General features: G+C 39.2%; 1 protein-coding gene across 2 annotated transcripts in view; it reads left to right on the top strand.

The window, feature by feature from the left end:
* Positions 1 to 22,092, top strand: part of PREPL (prolyl endopeptidase like) — a 31,613-nt gene extending 9,521 nt beyond the window's left edge. For both annotated transcript variants that reach the window (XM_038395723.2, XM_043511886.1), the window contains 11 exons: positions 1,736 to 1,939; positions 6,023 to 6,146; positions 10,967 to 11,183; positions 12,749 to 12,934; positions 14,608 to 14,802; positions 15,522 to 15,697; positions 17,354 to 17,570; positions 18,483 to 18,632; positions 19,762 to 19,888; positions 21,029 to 21,111; positions 21,982 to 22,092. In XM_038395723.2, coding sequence (XP_038251651.1) covers positions 1,736 to 1,939; positions 6,023 to 6,146; positions 10,967 to 11,183; positions 12,749 to 12,934; positions 14,608 to 14,802; positions 15,522 to 15,697; positions 17,354 to 17,570; positions 18,483 to 18,632; positions 19,762 to 19,888; positions 21,029 to 21,111; positions 21,982 to 22,035 — 1,733 coding nt within the window. In that variant the 3' untranslated portion in view covers positions 22,036 to 22,092. The remainder of the gene's footprint in view (positions 1 to 1,735; positions 1,940 to 6,022; positions 6,147 to 10,966; positions 11,184 to 12,748; positions 12,935 to 14,607; positions 14,803 to 15,521; positions 15,698 to 17,353; positions 17,571 to 18,482; positions 18,633 to 19,761; positions 19,889 to 21,028; positions 21,112 to 21,981) is intronic.
* The last annotated feature ends 219 nt before the right edge of the window (positions 22,093 to 22,311 follow it).

The following is a 22,311-nucleotide window of genomic DNA, read 5'->3' as shown; positions in this document are numbered from 1 at the left end:
GTTGCAGGGTCTCGTGGCGGCGCTTACTGTGGCTCCAAGGAAGCAACCACTAGATCCCTGCGGCATCTAGTCACATAGGCAGACAGGGAGGTTTCACGCGCTGCCTTCGCGCCCACAGGCACCACCCTCCGCAGATCCCATTGGTCGTGGTTCCCGGCCAATGGGAGCTGCGTAATCAGCACTCGGGGAGACGGCAGCATGTGGAGCCTCCCTGGTTGCCCATACGCCTAGGAGTCGCAGGGACCTGGCGGCCACTTCTGGGAGCCATGCAGAGCTGGGGCAGGTAGGGAGCCTGCCTTAGCCCCAGGTCCCCGCTACACCACCGACTGGACTTTTAATGGCCTGGTCACCAGTGCTGACCAGAGCCACCGGGGTTCCTTTTCAAGCTGGCATTCCAGTCAAAAACCAAATGCCTAAAATATGGCTGTTGGTTGAACCCTAAGCACATCAGCAAGACTTACCAGCCAGACACCTGGGAAAGAATTTTCTGTAGTAACTCAGAGCCCTCCCCATCTAGTGCTCCATCACTGGCTCTTGGGCATATTTGCTACTAGCAGTCGCAGATCAGTTGTATACCATTGTAGACAGTCTCATCATACTATCCCCTTCATAAACTTATCAAGCTCAGTCTTTAAGCCAGTTAGGTTTTTTGCCCCCACTGTTCCCCTTGGAAGGCTGTTCCAGAACTTCACTCCTCTGATTGTTGGAAACCTTTGTCTAACTCGGCAAACTTTTGAGGTTACGGCCCCCCTTACCCCATCCATGCCCCCCCGCTGGGGCCAGGAGCGAGGACATGGATGCGGACAGGGGTAAGGGGGTCAAGGCTGGGACTGCAGCCGGGGGCTGAGACTGGAAGTGGAGCCCCAGCCGGGCTGTGTGGGGGCCGGCAGCCAGACCCGCAGCCATGTGCAGCTTCACTCCTCCTCAAGCCTTGGGACAGGAGCCGCACAGAGGCTGGGGGTAGGGCCAGTGATGCGGCTGGGGGTGGGGCTGGAGCGGGACTGGGTGGCACTCCCTCTCCACATCCCATATGGGCTGGCCAGGGCCCTGCTGCACCCCTCCCAGACGTTTCTCCATGCCCTCCTAGGGGGGGCGTACCCCACAGTTTGGGGACCTCTGGTCTAACTTCAAACCTAAACTTTTTGATGGCTAGTTTATATCCATTTGTTCTTGTGTCAACAATGACACTTAAATAACTCCTCTCCCTCCCTGGTATTTATCAACTTACATTAGTAGCAAAAGTTATATTGAGACTTCCATGATAAATTCTTGTTTTCACCTGGTCATAAATTTCTGGATTTTTTTTTTCAGTTGGCATTTTGGGTTTATACAAAACAGACCACTTCGCTGAGGAAAAAAATTAAACAAAATTAATTCACCCATTTTTTTAATTCCAAAAGGGTGAAAAATATTTCTCCTCTCATTGCACACAAATACCTCAAAAGTTTGAACTTAAAGTTAAACCTTCCTTCAGAAGTATGGTCTCCATTTCAGGCAAATTTACAAATCAAAAAATATTTTTAAAAATTGCAACAACAAAATCTTTTTCGCACATGCCATTAAACTCAGTTATGATACTGTTTATTAATATACCTTAAGACAACTGAACTATTCCATGATAATAAATTCCACTTTTGGATATCATTAGCAGAATATCAAAGCAAAATATAAACTTTTATGATTTATTGTGCTGGTTCTTGGATAATATTGTTGTCTGTATTCTTTTGTGTACTAGATGAAGGAAGTGTTGAGGTTTTACTCAGTACTGAAGATCTTGGTTTCCATGATGCGATTATTCAGCGCATCAGAATTTCCCCAGGTCAGAGGTATATGGCTACCAGCATAAAAAGCTCAAATTCTGAAGAGTCAAGCTGTATTGTTACAAAACTTGAGAAGTTACCTATGGTGGAATATATTATCCCAAATGTGTTTAGTTTTGGTAAGTACAGTAACTCCTCACTTAATGTTGTAGTTATGTTCCTGCAAAATGCGACTTTAAGCAAAACGATGTTAAGTGAATCCAATTTCCCCATAAGAATTAATGTAAATAGGGTGTAAAAAAGAAAAGGAGTACTTGTGGCACCTTAGAGACTAACAAATTTATTTGAGCATAAGCTTTCATGAGATACAGCCGAAGTGAGCTGTAGCTCACGAAAGCTTATGCTCAAATAAATTTGTTAGTCTCTAAGGTGCCACAAGTACTCCTTTTCTTTTTTGCGAATACAGACTAACATGGCTGCTACTCTGAAACCTGTAAATAGGGTGGGGTTCGGTTCCAGGGAAATTTTTTTTGCCAGACAAAAGACTAACACACACACACGCGTACACAGTATAAGTTTTAAACAAACAATTTAATATTTACACAGCGATGATGATTATGAAGCTTCGTTGAGGTGGTGGAGTCGGAGGGTGGGATATTTCCCAGGGGATGCCTTACTGCTAAATGATGAACTAGCAATTGACTGAGCACTCAAGGGTTAACTCGTTGTTAATATAGCCTCACACTCTACAAGGCAGCACAAATGGAGGGAGGAGAGACAGCATGGCAGACAGAGACACACACCCTGTGTGTGTGTGTGAGAGAGAGGGAGATGCGCATTTCCCCTTTAAGTAGGCTGACACCACTCTTAAGTACACTGCCTTGTTAAATTAATCAGCAAGCTGAGCTGAGCACAGCAGCTGCTGCCAGGAAGCTCCCTGAAGCCCTGTCCTGTGTACCCCCTGCTCTATGGAGATGGGGTAAGCGGGGTGCAGGAGCAGGGGGGAGGGGGGCACCCTGACATTAGTCCCCCTGTCCCCCTCCCTCCCCTCCCCCCCAGCAAGCAGGAAGTTCTGGAGAGCAGCACACGGCGTTGGGGGGAGGAACAGCTGAACTGCTAGCAATTGCTAGCCTGCTGGGCGGCAGCTGCACAGGGAACTTAGGGGAGCGGGGAGCTGATAGGGGGGCTGCTGGTCCACCCTGGTTCCAAGCCCCCACCAGCTAGTTGAAAGGGGATGCTCTTCCTGCAAGCAGTGGACAAAGCAGGCGGCTGCCAAAGGACCGCATTATAAGGGAACATTGCACAACTTTAATCGAGCATGTTCCCTAAATGATCAGCAACGAAACAACATTAACCAGGATGACTTTAAGCGAAGAGTTACTGTAGTCTGTAAATGTAATGTGGAATACACAAAACGGCAAGATAAAGTGCTCCATATATTGCAACTTGGAATGAGTAATAATATTTTAAACAAAATAAAGGACTGCCATGTTAAAATTGATATCCATTATAAAGAACTGCTGCTGTAGCCGTGTTGGTCCCAGAAGAGAGAGACAAGATAGGTGAAGTAATATCTTTTACCTATCTTGTCATATCAAGACGCACACATTTTAAAACTGCAGAAGGGTTCTCAATTGATTACAAAGATTTACTGGCTCAAAAAGTTTGTCTATTATACTGCACAATTGTACATGTTTTGCAATTCAAACAAAAGCAGCTCATTTAGTACAATGGGCATTCCTTTGTTAAACAAGGTTCCTAATCCTGCCAACATTTATGCATGATTTACTTCATGTATGTGAATGTGCCTATTGAGTTCAGTAGGCTTGTGAACGTGTGTAAAGTTATTCACATACATAAACATTTGCAGGATCAGGGCTTTCATGCCTGATTTAGCAAGCACTTGCAGCTCCAACTGAAGTCAGTGGTGCAGGTGATAAGCACCTCTGAAAATTAGGACCCAAATGCCAAATACATTTTAAAATGTTGAACAACTGCAGTTCCAGTTGACTTCAGCATATGGGCCCCAATTCAAAGCTCCCAGAGTCAATTAGGAGTCCTTCCATTGACTTCAATAGGCTTTGACTGGGGCCCCGGGGCCTTTAATTTAATTTAGGAAACTTTACTACCTTTCAGTTTTGCTGGTAAAATATACAACACAATACTGAAATGGAAGAGGAGAACTTTCTTTGCCCTTACAGCATATTAGAGCAATATAGTGAAGAGAGGTTTCAGAGTAGCAGCCGTGTTAGTCTGTATTCGCAAAAAGAAAAGGAGTACTTGTGGCACCTTAGAGACTAACAAATTTATTTGAGCATAAGCTTTCGTGAGCTACAGCTCACTTACATGTCATCATGCAATCTTACAACTACAATACCCACCTGCTGAAGTGAAGAAACAGATTGACAGAGCCAGAAGAGTACCCAGAAGTCACCTACTACAGGACAGGCCCAAAAAAGAAAACAACAGAACGCCACTAGCCATCACCTTCAGCCCCCAACTAAAACCTCTTCAATGCATCATCAAGGATCTACAACCTATCCTGAAGGACGACCCATCACTCTCACAGATCTTGGGAGACAGGCCAGTCCTTGCTTACAGACAGCCCCCCAACCTGAAGCAAATACTCACCAGCAACCACACACCACACAACAGAACCACTAAGCCAGGAACCTATCCTTGCAACAAAGCCCGTTGCCAACTGTGTACACATATCTATTCAGGGGACACCATCATAGGACCTAATCACATCAGCCACACTATCAGAGGCTCGTTCACCTGCGCATCTACCAATGTGATATATGCCAGCAGTGCCCCTCTGCCATGTGCATTGGTCAAACTGGACAGTCTCTACATAAAAGAATAAATGGACACAAATCAGACATCAAGAATTATAACATTCAAAAACCAGTCAGAGAACACTTCAGTCTCTCCGGTCACACGATTACAGACCTGAGAGTGGCTATCCTTCAACAAAAAAACTTCAAAAACAGACTTCAACGAGAGACTGCTGAATTGGAATTAATTTTCAAACTGGATACAATTAACTTAGGCTTGAATAGAGACTGGGAATGGATGAGTCATTACACAAAGTAAAACTATTTTCCCATGTTATTCTCCCCCTCCCCCCCCCCTTCCTCAGACATTCTTGTTAACTGCTGGAAATGGCTCACCTTGATTATCACCACAAAAGGTTTTCCTCCTTCCCCCCCTCCTTCCTGCTGGTAATAGCTCATCTTAAGTGAACACTCTCCTTACAGTGTGTATGATAAAACCCATTGTTTCATGTTCTCTGTGTGTGTGTATATAAATCTCCCCACTGTATTTTCCAGCAGATGCATCCGACGAAGTGAGCTGTAGCTCACGAAAGCTTATGCTCAAATAAATTTGTTAGTCTCTATAGTAAAGAGAGTGTAGTGCTTTGTTACACCACATGTATGTCCATACTGATTGAGTATTTTTATTATTATTGTTGTTGTTGGCGGCCAGTATGGAGACTGGTTTTAGATCAGTTATCCTATATTCAGTGATCATTTGGCTAAGCCTATGAACTGCAAAACTCTGGGCAAAATTTCCTAATTCACTGATCAGAATAAAGCAGATTGACAATTCAGTAGGTGTTCGTACATAGGCTGGTCTAGTGCCTTGAACTGTCCACTGGCATTATTTTCTATTGTGACTAGAATTTGCAGTGATCTGCCCAGACGATTCAGTCTATAAAAGGAAAAGCACAATAGGCTTGATTCTTCAGTGTCTTCCACCTTGTGTGACCATGTACGCTTGTGCAAAACGTTACTTAATCAGAATGGTAGCTATTCATACCCACCTTGCACAGGTCTAAATGACTTCATGAGGTTCTATGCAGTACAGAATTGGACCTGACATGCCTATGCAAAGTGTTTTCTCCTAGTGCATAATGTGTAATAACAGTCAGAAGGGAAATGCTTGATAATGGACAGCTGATGTCCATAAAACTGGGAGGTTTCAGTGCTGACCCACAAAAGTCTGGATTTCCTCTTTAAGCCAAATCAGAACTATTAATGTCATGGCCAGAAAACAGTAAGTTTTAATTGAGGAAAAAATAAATAAAACTTAATGTCATCTTTAGATTAATTAAACTCGGATTAGATTCCCAAGATCAAACTTTTTCACAAATCTCCTCTGAAACTTGCTTTGGGATGGGCAAAATATTTGCTTTTATTTACTCCTTCAATCGCACAAAATACTGTGGTGTAGTTCACTTGCATTTGTCTTTTTTCCAGAATGGGCTACAAATGATGTTCTGTTCTACACCAGTCAGAAGAACCTTGTATGCCATAAGGTGCTTCTGGCCACTTTCACTAATAGAAAATATGCTGAGCTAGTTTATACAGAACAAGATCCAAGGTAATATCTCTCATCAAACATATTAAACTATCCCTTATATATTCTTGTATATGTTGAATTATAATTCATAATAATTTTCATAAAATATATAAACACATAAGTGCTCAGAAAATCTAGAAAATATTTTCTTCCACGCTATGTATTAAATCATGTAAAGCCTGTTTTTTCTGTTACTGATTATCAGGTGTGCTTGGAGAATGTACTCTGTCCGATTTGTGATCAGCTTAAATTTAACTGTTCTCAGTTACCTGTTTAGTGGTTCGTAAATGTCAAGGTCAGTTTCAGGTCAAGATGTTCTTTGGTGAGAACCAGGTTGCATTTTTTTCTACTGTTAGTGTGGGTTACATTTGTTAAAAAAGAATGTTTGCGCTAAGCCTTAGTGCTATGGGTAGTCTGAGTGAAGCCATTGTGTTATCAAACTATTGACTGCATACCTTTCAGTAACCTTTCTGGAAGCAGTGATTTACGAAGAAAAGCAGATTCTTGCTAAATTGATTGCAGAACTAGTTTTCCAGCCCTATAGCATGATCTAGTCTATCTGAGCATCTTAGCTTTATATAGTACATTGTAAATATGTTGATAGTTTTGTCTTACTGAATTACATTCTCAGTAAAGAGTAGCAGCCGTGTTAGTCTGTATTCGCAAAAAGAAAAGGAGTACTTGTGGCACCTTAGCGACTAACAAATTTATTTGAGCATAAGCTTTCGTGAGCTACAGCTCACTTCATCAGATGTAGTCACCTACTACAGGACAGGCCCAACAAAGAAAATAACAGAACGCCACTAGCCATCACCTTCAGCCCCCAACTAAAACTTCTCCAACACATCATCAAGGATCTACAACCTATCCTGAAGGACGACCCATCACTCTCACAGATCTTGGGAGACAGGCCAGTCCTTGCTTACAGACAGCCCCCCAACCTGAAGCAAATACTCACCAGCAACCACACACCACACAACAGAACCACTAAGCCAGGAACCTATCCTTGCAACAAAGCCCGTTGCCAACTCTGTCCACATATCTATTCAGGGGACACCATCAAAGGGCCTAATCACATCAGCCACACTATCAGAGGCTCGTTCACCTGCGCATCTACCAATGTGATATATGCCATCATGTGCCAGCAATGCCCCTCTGCCATGTACATTGGTCAAACTGGACAGTCTCTATGTAAAAGAATAAATGGACACAAATCAGACGTCAAGAATTATAACATTCAAAAACCAGTTGGAGAACACTTCAGTCTCTCCGGTCACTCGATTACAGACCCGAGGGTGGCTATCCTTCAACAAAAAAACTTCAAAAACAGACTCCAACGAGAGACTGCTGAATTGGAATTAATTTTCAAACTGGATACAATTAACTTAGGTTTGAATGGAGATTGGGAATGGATGAGTCATTACACAAAGTAAAACTATTTCCCCATGTTATTTCTCTCCCCCCACCTCACCACCCACTGTTTCTCAGATGTTCTTGTTAACTGCTGGAAATGGCCTACCTTGCTTGTCACCACAAAAGGTTTTCCTCCTTCCCCCCGCCCCCCCCCCCCGCTGCTGGTGATACCTCATCTTAAGTGATCACTCTCCTTACAGTGTGTATGATAAAACCCATTGTTTCATGTTCTCTGTGTGTGTGTGTGTATATAAATCTCCCCACTGTATTTTCCACCAGATGCATCCGATGAAGTGAGCTGTAGCTCACAAAACTTATGCTCAAATAAATTTGTTAGTCTCTAAGGTGCCACAAGTACTCCTATTCTCAGTAAAGAAATAGTTTTGTTTTTTTTTACAGGAGCATGACTGATGCTGTACAAATGCGATGAAATAACTGAGATCCTTTTTTCCAACTGCGCTTTATACATCCAATTGTATAAAACTATAAAGCAGGTGGCAGAATCAAGCGGAACAAGTTGCACTGACCAGACACTTCCACACGGGGAAATTGTTGACATAGTTCTGAAGGTCACAGTCATTACTGTAAATCAAACATCAAGCCGAGTGTAAAGGTTCAAGTTCGAGTGCAGTACATAGCGGAACCACTTGCTTTGTGGGTGAAAGAAGTGTAAAGAATTCTTCTGTGTTGTTGTTCTACATCAGGAAGATGTAGGTGAACAGGCAAGCTCTTGAGATTTGCAGTATTCAGCTTCTTAGAAATGCTAGACTTCTAGGCTTGATTAATAATATAATTTAAAAAAATGGAACCAGGGCCTTACACTTTTGTGAAAGGAATGGAACACTTTACAGTCTGACTCCATGGAATCCTGGCTGATTGAGTGCAATGCTCCACTCTTGCTCAGTTGGTAGGCAATGGGTAACCAGGGGCTTATTCTCTGCAAAGTCTAGAAGCTCTAACACCACCACAAAGGAGGAAAGGGAATGAAGCAGAGCAGGACAGTGGGGAACTAGGGGAGAGGCAAATCCGATGAAGTGAGCTGTAGCTCACGAAAGCTTATGCTCAAATAAATTTGTTAGTCTCTAAGGTACCACAAGTACTCCGTTTCTTTTTAAGTAACAGTAGTTAACTCTGGAACATTCACATACAGTGTGGGGAAGACAACTACCAGCACGGTCAAAAGGTTAAATTAAAGCCCTGAAAATGCTCTTTAACGATTTTAATTCCTATCTGTAGATTTTAAGGCCAGAGAAAAGACCGTAATGATTGTCTAGTCTGCCTGCCTGCATAACACAGGTCATAGATCCTCACCGAGTAACTTCTGCATCAAGACTATATCTTCTGCTTGAGCTATAATATGTCGTCTTAGAAAGACATGCAGTCAATGTAGAGCTTTGAAGTGATGGAAGAATGCATCACATCCCTTGGAAATTTGTTCCAGTGGTTAATTATTCTTACTGTTAACAATTTGCAATTTACTTCTAGTTTGAATCTGTCTAGTTTCAGCTTCCAACCATTGGCTCTTATTAGGCTTTTAGCTGCTAGAATAAAGAGCCATCTGGCTATCAGAAATCTTTTTCCTATGTAGGTATTTGTAGAGAGTTATCAATTCACCTCTTAATCTTCTCTTGGATAAACTAAATACATTGAGCTTTTTATGTCTTTCACTATAAGGCGTGTTTTCTAGACTTCAAGTTATTATAGCTCTTTTCTGTACTCTTTCCAATTTTTCAACCCCCTCTTTTGAAGCAGGCCCAGTATTCCAGTAATAGAATCACTAATACCAGGTAATACCACCTCCCTACTCCTACTTCCCCTGGTTATACATCAAAGGACCACATTAGCCCCCTTAGATAAAGTATCACACTGAGAACACTCAGTTGGTTTTCTGTCATCTGGTAGCGGCTGATAGGACACTGTCTAAGGTTTTGGTACAATACCTATTACCAGAGTCTCAAAGCATCATTGATACTGACATCCACTAGAGTGAAATGTCTCTAAAACTCATTTTACATTTTTACAAACCTCTGCAGTTACTCAAGAAGAATGCAGCACATGCAAGAGAAGAGGAGGCAGTACAGCTCAGAATGTCTCACGTATAATGCCTTTTCTCTCTTCCCACATTTACCAATGTCAATCCCAAAGTGGATCCAACTAAGGTTATCCTAATATTCAAACCAAAATGCCAGTCTCAGAATTAGTTAAATGGAATCAATTACATACAGTAATGGCAAAGTTCTTGGTTCAGGCTTGTAGCCATGATGGAGTAAACTGCAGGTTCAAATCAAATCTCTGGAGTACATCCACAGTGGGGATGGGTCATTCAGTTCTTTGTTCAGAGCTTCAGTTTGTAACAAAGTCCCTCCAGAGGTCAGAAGCAGGATTGAAGACAAAATGGAGGAGTTTTCAGGGCCTTTTATATCCTCTGCCGTGGAAGGACACCCCTTTGTTTTACTGTGGAATTCATGGCACCAAGATGGAGTTTGGAGTCACATGGGAAAGTCACATGTCCATGCATGACTCAGTTCTTTACAGGCCGATGCCATTGTTTACGTGTTAGTTTGAACGTTCCCAGGAAAGTTCAGATATAGATTGGCGTCTCCCAAAGTTCATTGTCAGTTAAGTGTTTCTTGACTGGGCACTTACTGAGAATTAGACCTTTCTCAAGAAGCTAACCAAATGCTTCACTGGGGCTACTTAGAATCAAAACACATTGAGATACAAGTACATAGCCAATATTCATAACTTCAGCTACAAAATGATACACACATACAGATAGCATAATCATAACCAGCAAATCATAACCTTTTTGTAGACACCTCACACGACAGCCTTTGTACAATATTTGCTGCAAATATATAACAGTGGTTGCAGTTTGTCAATAACGTCACAACTAGCCAGTGTTTACTTTTGATTCACTGTCTCTCTGAAGTAGCTGCCACTACCCTTTGTCTGTCTCTCCTCCCTATAACACAGTTAAGTTTCTCCTGTTTTCTAGATGATGATTTCGAACGCTTTACTAAGCCATTCATTTGGGCAGAAGAGTGTGTGAGTTTGATGTTCTTTCATAATATGTTTTTTGCATCTTTGAGCCTGGTTAGTGGTTATACCTCGATGAGCGGCCAGTTCACCTAAAACATCAAGAAAATCTGTTCTTGTCCAACTGATTTCAAAACTTGCCCATCATCACTGTTTCTTTGGAGGATTCCAGCTTTTTTATAACTGTGCATTTTTCTGAATCTCTGGAAGGAGACAACACATCTACCACTAGAATCCAGAAGTGCTGAACTTCCCATTCCTTGGCCTAACCACTAGATATGCTTCCTCTTGACTTAGATAGAATTACTTGATTCTGACAGAACTGAGGATTTTTTGAAATAAGAACTCCATGAGTTGAACTTCCTTTTTTTTTTTTTTTTGTAATGCAGATTTTTTGTGGATATATATTGCACAAAAGACAGACGTTTTCTCACCATCAACAGTAACAGCAAGACTAGTTCCGAAGTTTGGTTGGTTGACTGTAGCGATCCATTTAATTCACCTATTCTCGTACAACAGAGAACCAAAGGGGTCATTTATCATGTTGAGCACAGAAATGATGAATTATACATTCTTACTACTTATGGAGAGCCTGCAGAATACAAGGTAATCTTCTGACAAACTAGTGAAGTATTGTATTGGTTCAGGTACCAGCTACAAATCACATGGAAGTATGACTTTAATTTATTTGTAAAGGGTGAGAAAGTTGATTTTATTTGTGTTTGACAGCTTACTAGAGGATTTAAAAAAAAACTAGACATGTAGGGGACTGCATGGCTCTAAGGACTAACAACCATATATGGAGTATTTCACCTTTAGGAATGCTAGTGTGACTGTAGCCCATCTGGTAATGGCTGAAAATTATTACTCTGATGGTTGTTTAGCCTATATTAAAACATGTTGTTGGTTTCAATGCAATTTCTAGCTGGCTAGCTTGTCTGCTGGAAAAATACCACCCACAGGTTAGTGATGAAGCACATTGTCTGAGCAGTGTGAGGAAATTTGTACTGCCATTGTCCATGCTGTTGTTAGATATAAAAAAAATTATTTTAGTCTGCAGGGCATCAGTCTATCACACTGCATTACCACTAACCTTACTTCTACAAATGTACATTTCTACAATATGCATTACAAATTTGTAACCATCCAATTCTATTCCCGGTCTTTAGTGCATAGATTGTCCTCTTGGACACCACTTCACTTCATCTTTTTATTGACTTTCCTGCTGAGATGTTTAGAATCTCATAGAAAATACTTGAAGGTTTATTTAAAAGAAAAACACTGCTGCTCAGTTTCTCAATTTCTTGATGTATAGGTTTTAGTACTTGAACAGGAAATCTTGTCCTTTGTTGGAATAGACATCTAACTTGATGCCAACATTCTGCCTGGCTGGTTTATACCACTCTTCATTATATACACTCAAGTCAGAGAAACCAGATAAGCACGTGCAGTATTCACACAACTGGCTTAAATCTATTTTGAAGGTGTTTCACCTTCCTCTAAAGAATCAGTTACTAGCCATTAGTGAAGGCAGAGATGGCTAGATACCAACGTTTATACAGTTGCCTTGGTGGCCCAAGCAGTTAGCTAATTTTCATGACTTTGTTGGGTTGTTTTCCCTACTAGGAGAAATTGATTATACAAATCAAATTTTTTTTGTGCAATCCTGTTTACAAAGAATATATAGACCCTAAATGCAGTAGAAACAAATAACAGGCAATGTCTTAGCTTGCCATTTTTTACTGTCTTTCCAGTGAGTTCTGTGGCCCAACAAGCTGTCTCTTTGCTCCCTCTTAGGGCCACACTCACTGCTGTTTCCCTGTCCCCTCGCACGCACATGCACACAGATTCATGCAGCTGCAACCAGTCAATCCTCTAACTCCCCCTGAGTTGTACCCTCAGTTCCAGGGAAACCCCTCAGCTCGCACATCTTACCTGCTTGGACTGTGGCTTCCTGTGTCTCAAGTTATAATCACTACATTAAAGGACAGTTAATTGCTCCTTCCATTCCCATTTAGCCTGAAGGGAAGGATGGTTAGCGTGCCAATCAACTTTAACCAGGTCTGTGATTGATGGCAGACATTAACACCTTCCAGTATGCCAATTGCGTATGCATTATTTTTTTGTAACTCCTGTCATTTCATTCATGTATGTTTTTTTTCATTTTGTAGTTGATGAAGACTCCAGTTGGTTCCTATGGTATGGAGAACTGGCAATTGGTTTACACGTTGCAAGAAAAGACAAAGCTAATAGACTTAGAGATGTTCAGAGATCACTGTGTGATGTTTTTGAAAAACTATGGTCATCTTTATTTAAATGTGATTTCTCTTGTTTCTCATTCTGTTCAGTCTATTAAGGTATATTTTAATTTTATTTTTCAAACAATTGGTTTATTACATGAAGACATTCACATTTGGCTTTTAATATAAAAGTAGAAATTAATATTAATGTCAGTAACAGAGAAGCTGTGAATACTACAACAGTGACATGTCATTGTCTGTACTTTCCAGTGTATGTTACTGTCTTCTGTGATCTCATATTACAGTCAGACCTGTTACCATAAGGCCAGTTTCTGATCCCCTTACTCAGGTTAAGCAGTAGTCTCATTGACTTCAGTGGGCCAACCGATTGTGTAAGGTACTATGCAGTGAGAATTAGAGTATCATAATCTGGGCCCCTGAGAGAGCCAAAGTCAGATTATATTGAAAGAGTATTCAAAAGACCAATGTGTAATGCTGACACACTCTAATAGTAAGTAATTTAGAAGAATTATGTTTATTGCAATATGCTAGATAAAAATAAATATTCCCTCCTTTTCCTAGTTGTTAGATGCCAAATTTTCATTGACTCTGATCCTTTTTCCTTTTAATTTGTGTCTCATCAAAATACTTTAATTTCTGCAGACAAACAATTCAACCACAGGCTTTAAAATTGCTTCTTTGTATTTATTCAAAAATACAAATCTGAAGAATTCTTAGCCTTGCTGCAATAAGTTACTCCGCAAACCTCCTTCCTAATGGTGTTCCTATAGGTAAATATAGTACACTTTCAGCACAGTCACTGAGACTGTTGCTTTCTTAAATTATCTTGTTCAGTTGAATCAATTGTTCAGAGAAGGGACTGCAATTTCTTTGTAAAACTTAGACTTTTAGTGGCACAATTTCTGAAGCCTCTATCAACCCTACTAACTAGAATTACTTTAAGTAAGTTGTGGTCTAGCAGGGGGCTTGACACAGGACCCTGCTGCTCTCAAAGAATGAATCTTGATTCCTTTCATTTTTAGTAGAGTTAAAAATCTTAAACATAATAGAAGTGAGTTTCTGAGTGTAGATGTACCAAGAAAAGGTTTTGTTCTTCACAGTAGCTAGCACGGGAACAAAATTGGAGGCAGGGGTTTTAAGTGGCTGAGCACTACTGAGTCAACTTACGGCACTGGAGTAATAACTGACATTGACTTGGCTGTATCACAGGTTGAACAAGAAGTGATGTATCAGAGGGGAAATGAGATAAGAAAAATTGTTAAAAAATACAGTAGCCTGGGAATCCCTTAAGAGAGAATATCTTAATTATATATTTTTTTAAATCTTGCTAATACGGTATTCCCATTTTTAATGGTCCATTGAATATGGCTGTATTTTTGTCCTCTCTATGAAAAACTTTGGAATTAGGTTTTATATTCCATTTTTAAATCATTGTTGAACCTCATTAGAATCATAGAATCATAGAATATCAGGGTTGGAAGGGACCCCAGAAGGTCATCTAGTCCAACCCCCTGCTCAAAGCAGGAAGCTTTATGTAGCTTCATTAGGTAGCTTTAGAAAAAGATTAGCTAAATTCTTACATTTGCTGACACTGTTTCATTAAACATTTTAATGTATAAGACATGGAGCTTGTGTTAAATGCAAACTGAAGTAATTAAGCATTATGTCCAACTCTTTTCATTGGAGAGGAGGCAATGGACATAATTATAAAAGCAGTAAAAGATTTCACTTCAAATTTTTGGGATTATTAACAATCTTCATTTTCTCAGTTACCTGCATGGGCCTGTGCATTTGAGTCAGAACCCCATCCTGAGTACAATGCCAGCACTTGCTATTTTCAGCTCACCTCCCCAGTACAGCCCCCTAAACGTTTTGCATATACGTTGGTGGAAAATCATCTCGTTGAGCAGGAGGCACCAATTACAATTAATTGCCACACTGTACGGTTAGAAGCTAAGAGCAAGGTAAGATTTTCAGCTGTTTCCCCTCCTCACTACCTTCCCCACACACCCTACCTCCTCTGTAGAAACTTTTCTGGAAGGGAATAGAGAATAAATACCATAAAGAACTACTGGTGCCATATTTACTAAAACAATAGGTGTTTTCTCCAGCGCTATAGTAAAAAGATCAGGAAAAGGTAATGTTAATGTTTTTTCTAGATTTGGTGTACCTTGGAGCTGGTATGCTATAGTTAAGAGGACGTAACTGAACATGACATGATACAATTGTATTAGTATTATGTCTTTATGACAAACAAAAAAATGCCAAAATGATGTACAACATACATCAGTCAAGAAGGGGGAAAAGTTAACCTTCTGAGTTTAAAAAAGTTGAGATGTTAAGTTTAATAACAAGTTTGTTGCTACAGTAAGTGCTAAACTAATTCAATTCATAATGCATATTGATGGAGTTACAAGGGGATGGAAGAGTTGGGTACTTTGATACTTTAAAAACACCTCAGGTGTTGCACTTAAATGAATTTTATACTCTGCGTCAGTAAACCAGCCCAACAGAGGTTCAGTGTCTCGCTTTATTTTTCTAGAGTCCTTTGTACAATCTAAGTGGGGGAAAAATTACTGTAATCAAAAAAACACATTTAAAATAAATAATTGACGTTTTCATTGCCATGTGTCATTGTGAACTCTGAAACATCCTTTAATGTAAAATACTCCTTCATTTCCAGGATGAAATTTTGGTGCCAATTACAGTTTTTTATAATACAAATTCTAAAGAGCTACACAGGAAACCACTTCTGGTTCATGTATATGGAGCGTATGGCATAGATTTGAATATGAGCTTTAAAGCTGAGAATCTGATGCTAATTGAAGATGGTTGGATATTAGCATATTGCCATGTTAGGTAAGTTATCTTTATTACATTATATACTATTTTTATTTGTAGGGCAGATGGTCAATATTAGTAAGACTCATCTGGATAGCTAGGAAGAGCCTTTTAATTTTGCTGTCTTGTACTGTAGCCATTCCTATACCGTCACATTTCCATCTCTCCATAAAATTATAGGTATCCTTTTTGGTAATTAAGTGATTCTATTACAAATCAAGTGCCTTAAAGCAAATAAGGTTAAATTCACAAGATCCAGGCACAGTGCTTGTGTGTCTTCTTATCTACAGGATGGTTGTATTTGATTTTTCAGTTTAGCCCTGACAGTATCTGATTTCTCTAATACACACGTCATTTTCTGTAAAGTCATATCTTGTCCTTGCTCAAAAACATAATTTCTGCTATTATGTTCATGGTGTAAGGATTTACCATCACCCTCTTACTCCTAGGCCAGTAGCATACATTCATGTTTGATCTATCTGTTGAAAAGCATTTGCCTTTTTAAACCAGGATTCAAGCATATAACCTATTTCTTGTCTCTTTTTTGGCTAACTCCTCTCTGCTTTCTGTTCAGCTACAATCCTCTTGCAGTCATTTTTTCCAGCTTTCATTTGGTTCTAAAAAATTCATTCATCTGATCAAAGATACAGGAAAACTCCATTATTTCCCAGTTATGTTCTTTAACAGGGAAAATGCGATGAAATATTATTTGTTGCTCATGAGGCTAGTTCAACTATAAAATCAGCTTCTAACTCCGGTTACATTTATATTCTGATATTGCTCAATGGAAAACCATGTTCTTTTTCTGTTAACATCTTATGACTTAGCCCAGTCCTATTTGTTTTACAATGATAACATTACAGATGAAGAATTCTGGCAATTTATTCAGTTGAGATTTTGTTCTAAATTAAAGGATGCTATAAGATTTAGATCAAAATTACTGGTTTGTGAAAAATACCTGAGACATTTCATATGATTAACAAAATAAATATAAATGAAGTATTATTTTAAAAAAATAGAATTAAACTTTCCCTTGAAGTGTTTGTAGCCACACATTGTAGCACTGTGCAAATGTATCTGAACCAGAAAGTAAAACTGATTTGCCTCGTGTCCTAACTCAAACTGAATGAAAGGCAAAACCTCAATTAATGTAATGGGTAAAAAATAAACTGATTTAATTTTTCATTGTTTAATTGATTAGTAATACACAGATGGAAAAATGTCATTTTTACCTGACAGTTTCCTTTTATTATTTTATAAGTGTGTGTGTATATATAATTTTAAAGTGATATTATCTACTCTGGTAATTTAAAATACTGATCTACTGTGTCAACAATCCAGGCAGACCTTCCCTCATAGTCCTTCTGTGATGACCTTATGGAATAGTCACACTAAGCAGATTGGTGCATGTGCCATTCTAGACACAGTGCACACATACTAGGTTGGGGGTTTTTTTTAAGTTTCACCAGAATTCATGGGGGGGGGGGGGGGTTTCCTCAGACATTTTACTGTGAAGAAGTGAGTAGGTGTTTGTATGTAACTAGATAGAAAGGAAGAGAGGGTTAGTTATGGATAATAAAATGTTATTTTGTATGACCACAGATGATGATGAAGTCTTAATATTTGAAACATAAGCTCTGTGACATTTGTGACTTGAATTGTTTTAAATTTCAGGGGTGGCGGAGAGTTAGGCCTGAGTTGGCATAAAGATGGATGTATGCATAATAAACTCAAAGGTCTCCATGACCTTAAGGCTTGTATAATGCTCTTGCACGAACTAGGATTTTCTCAGCCAAAGTATACAGCACTAACAGGTAGCAGTGCAGGAGGAGTTCTTGCAGGAGCTCTGTGCAATGCAGATCCTGACCTCATCAGAGCCATAGTTTTACAGGTGAGATGACCGATTTTCTAATGGAATAGGAGGTTAAACCATGTTGGTTGTTTTTATCTTCTCTAATTTCAAAATTGGTCAGCAATTTCTTACTCAGTGCAAGATTGTTCAAGGATGTGGGTAATATTGCCATTTCATTATGAGGGAGCAGACTGGCATTCTTTACCCTGAAGAGCTAGGACTATGGCTATAGAAAAGAGAGTTGTCATAGTGAAAGTGAGGAGATGGAAGTATGGCTAAGGATTTCAGCAGAGGTAGAATCAAGAGATGCTGATAAATACACAACCTCTGTACACAACATAGAATAAATAATTATTTGGAAAAACTTTTTCTGATGTTTACTGCTAACCTGAAGAACAAGCTTTACATGATTATAAGAGGATTAAAGGAGTCTTTCCATTGACTTCATTGGGCTTTGGGTCAGGCCGTAAATTTGTGCTTTCACAGACGTAGTGGATTCTAGTAGAGTAGACTGGACTGTACGTGAAGGACCAGTGTCCTCTTTTGTTAACTGTATCTTAAATTTACACAAAGTAAAACTATTTCCCCATGGTATTTCTCCCTCCCACCCACCCCCCCCCGTTCCTCTGATATTCTTGTTAACTGCTGGAATTAGCCTACCTTGCTTGTCACCATGAAAGGTTTTCCTCCTTTCCCCCCACCGCTGCTGATGATGGTTTATCTTAAGTGATCACTCTCCTTACAGTGTGTATGATAAACCCATTGTTTCATGTTCTCTGTGTGTGTGTATATAAATCTCTCCTCTGTTTTTTCCACCAAATGCATCCGATGAAGTGAGCTGTAGCTCACGAAAGCTTATGCTCTAATAAATTTGTTAGTCTCTAAGGTGCCACAAGTACTCCTTTTCTTTTTTTAAATTTGTGAAACCATCTTCTTGTTTTTTTTTTTTAGGCCCCTTTCGTAGATGTTCTAAATACAATGTTGGACACTGATCTCCCTCTGACAATTGAAGAACAGGAAGAATGGGGAAATCCATTAGCAGATGAAAAGTACATGGAATACATTAAAAGTTACTGCCCTTATCATAATATTAAGCCACAGGTATTAAGGAGTAATTAAACCATTCTGCTTTTTTTTTTAATACAGTGTATAGTACCACACAGAATTTACAAATAAAACCATTTAATCATGAAAATGCAGAGTTGGATTTTCTAAGGATTCATTCTTTAGGGCCTTAGGAACATAGAGCTTATAAAAAAAGCTCTGAGCTTGTGAACTGTGTATTAAAAGATGCATCCTGATTGAATATGAAGAAGCCATCTTTGGCTAATTATTTCAGGAATAATCTATATTGCTTTGTAGTGTACAAAATCATAAATGGTTGCTGAAATTGATTGAACACCTCCCCTTAGACAATTAATCAATCTCAAAAGTTATTTGTTGCTGGCATACTATTAGAATATTCCTATTGTACAAGAAACCACAACATAAAAAATATTTTCTTCCCTTGTGAGGATTTTTAAATAGTTTTGCTGCCAGACTAGGGAATTGTCACTGTGGAAGACGAGTAATGTCACTAGACACATGGTGCAAGTAAGTGTTTCAGTGTCCACTTCTGAATGGCTAATTCATTTTATCTGAACTGTGGCTGGTTACAAATGCTCTATAATTTCCCTAATGATAGTCTTCTGTGTATGTGAACTCTTTTTATCTTTCTAATTTGATGCAAAGTTACTAATTTGACTCTTTATCTGTAAATTAAGACAACAGCAAGAAATAAATTTAATTGTAACTAAATTTGCTTATTAGTAAGCTGATAAGTGACTAGAGCTCCTTTTGCATCACTCCTGCCTGGGTGAGGCAGTCCTCAGGAAGTGTGAAGCTGCTCCAGTAACTCTCAGCAGAGGGGCTTTGTTAGGAGGGGTTAGGCATGGTCCAAGTATTATGCTCTTCGGTTATCACTTCATGGCAGATGGTCCCTTGAGGGCAAATCTGGCAGTTTTCAGACTAAACCAATTTTCAGGTTAAAATTATAGGGATGCTAATGTAGGTCTTTATAAAAAGAAGCTGGCTACAATGCTAAATATAGAAGATATCTTTTCTCCATCATTCAAAAGTAGCAAGCCTTCAAGTACTGTAATAGTATAGGGATTCAATGTGGAACTCTTCAGGTTGTTCACATTTTAGGAAGTGAAAATGTTAATAACTTTTCCCCCTATCTCTGTTTTAGGCTTATCCTTCAGTTTTAATCACAGCATATGAAAATGATCAACGAATACCACTGATAGGATTATTAAGATATGTTCATAAACTTAGAAAAGCAGAAAGGGATCATGCTAGAAGCATGAATAAGAAAGGTAATGTGGAAGTGTCTTTTATATACGTTGTTATATAAGCACACACAAGTCACCTTACTAATTATCCATCAATCATATGAAATGTAAAAGTGGAAGGTACCTCAAAAGATCATCTAGTTCAGTCCACTGCACTGAGGCAGTCCTAGACCATCTCTGGCAGGTGTTTGTCTAACCTGTTCTTAAAAACCTCTAATGACAGGTATTCCACAGCCTCCCTAGATAATTTGTTCCAGTGTGCAAGTGTGTACTATATAAAGCACAATATCTAAAGGCTGGAAGCAATTCAGGGTACCTATAACCTTGAGAAATTAGTCTACCCATATTTATTGTATGGGTTAAGCTGCCTACTTGTAATGATATGGGTAGGGCTAAAGCTTTTAATACTCAATCTCCAGATTCTTAAAAGGCACTCACCAATTTGGGATCCAAAATTTGCCTTAAAATAGTCAAGCTAATGAGTGCTAATTCATTTTTTAAAAAGTAAATTAATAATCCACTTAATCTATCATTTCATTGCTGTGAATTTTAAAGCCCTTTTTTTTCAGAGCCTGCACAAACGTACTATTTCCCTGTTCATTCTGAAGTTGTAGGCATGGTATTCCCGGAGATATAATGACATGACTGTTTAAAGCATGGAAGTTGTCTATTGTTGATAGAGGTTATCACCAGCCAAGAACTTTCTTTCAGTAACAGATGCTAAAATTATGTTTTAGCACAACAGAATCCAACTAATCTGTACTAATGAGGGGAAGAGGCCCTCTTTCACAGGTTTTGCTCTTGAATTAGCTGTTCCGGTCAGCTGGAAGCCTAGTTGCAGGGAATAAGTAAAGATGGCAGCTGCTCCTGCCTTGCTCCTGAAGAGAAAATCCATCCTTCTGAAAAGAATGGAGAGATAATTGTGTATGTATACTTCCTGAAATATGTAATCGTCAGGAACTATTTAATGCACATAGTTCATCCACCAACCCATCACTTGTGGTTTAATGTCAGACAATTTGGTTTTTTGATTTTCTTGCTTGTAGAACTACACAAACATCTTGTCCAGGATAGTGGTGGTAATATCTCTTTCCGCATAACATATACAGCTCCACCTTTCCTTGTTCATTCAACAGTGACTGATGTTAAATGTTTTTGTTTCAGGAAACCTGATACCTAATATCATCTTAAATGTTCAGGCAGGAGGCAGTCATTGTGCTCCATTGTGGGAGAATTCATTAAATGAGGTATGATTCCTTTATTGTACACTTTTATAGTTAGGACAAAAACAAATCTATAATGAAGTGTATACTAACACTATGATGTTGTCATTTTGTGTATTATTTAATACACACTGGCGCTAACAAATGAGAAATACTGGTTGAGTTGGATGGGCCTGGGAGTTAGAATTCTCAACTGCTGTTCCTGGCTTGCTGTGTGTATGACCATAGACAGTCACTTAACCTCATTGTGCCTCAGCTTACCAATCTTTTAAATGAGGGTACTTTACTACTCACCAGTGTTCTGAGCTTTAATTGTTTGTACTGTAGTTAAGTGCTTTGATACCTTTGGATGAACAGCTCTAAATAGTGCAAAGTATTGGTACAGTAAAAGCAAAAGCTTTACACCATCCAATTGTAAAATGTTCTGATTTAAACTGCCTTTGATCTCATCAGCCTTCTTGGTTGAAAAAATTACCAATGTGTTTCTGCAGCTTTAAATTTTGCAAGTTTGGTTTATACTGTGGGGGGCAATTTGTCTTTTAGAAATTCTGGATTTTAAGTGGATTTTTTTTTTTAAACTCCTAAGCTTTCTGCAAATAGCATTATGGTTTAAGCAAATCAGCTCTGAAAGCACCTGGTGACACCTCCTTCACGGTTACTGCTGTCCCCTGCCCAATAACATTTTCTTACTGGGAAGCTTTTCAGATGCCAGTGGCTGCTTTTTTCTAAAGAAAATTGAGTGGGAAAATCTGTTTAAATCTGATAGCTGCAAGGTAGCATTTAGTGGCACCAGTGGCTATCAGGGTGAATAATGTACGAAGGGGCCAGAAAAAGGGTGGGAAGAGTTTGACAGAAATCCAAAGATTTTTTTTAACTAAATTTTCATTGTTTTAGGTTACAAGCCACCTTGCTTTTCTGTACAAAGAATTTGGACTTGAGAGAGAATAACTTGAAGTGGTTTATTTAATGTTTTAAATCTTTCAACTGTGTGCATGTTAGACTTCTGAAAAAAACATATCACATACCTGTACATTTAAAAAATGAGCACTCATTCTCCAAAGGAACCAGCTGTAATAGGTCCCTGCTTCCAGTGCATAACCAGACCAAGAGCTCATAAAGGCAGAGTTGTGTGAGCTACTGATTTACATATACATACCAGGTGGTAAGTTCCTTCCCTGCTGCATTGGAGGAGCAGCATCTCTATCTTCATTGATAGCCTTAATC

Source organism: Dermochelys coriacea, chromosome 3, assembly GCF_009764565.3.
Source record: "Dermochelys coriacea isolate rDerCor1 chromosome 3, rDerCor1.pri.v4, whole genome shotgun sequence".
NCBI classification, from domain to species: Eukaryota; Metazoa; Chordata; order Testudines; family Dermochelyidae; genus Dermochelys; species Dermochelys coriacea.
Note: the sequence above shows the minus strand (reverse complement) of the source record. Positions and strands in the feature narration are given on the sequence as shown.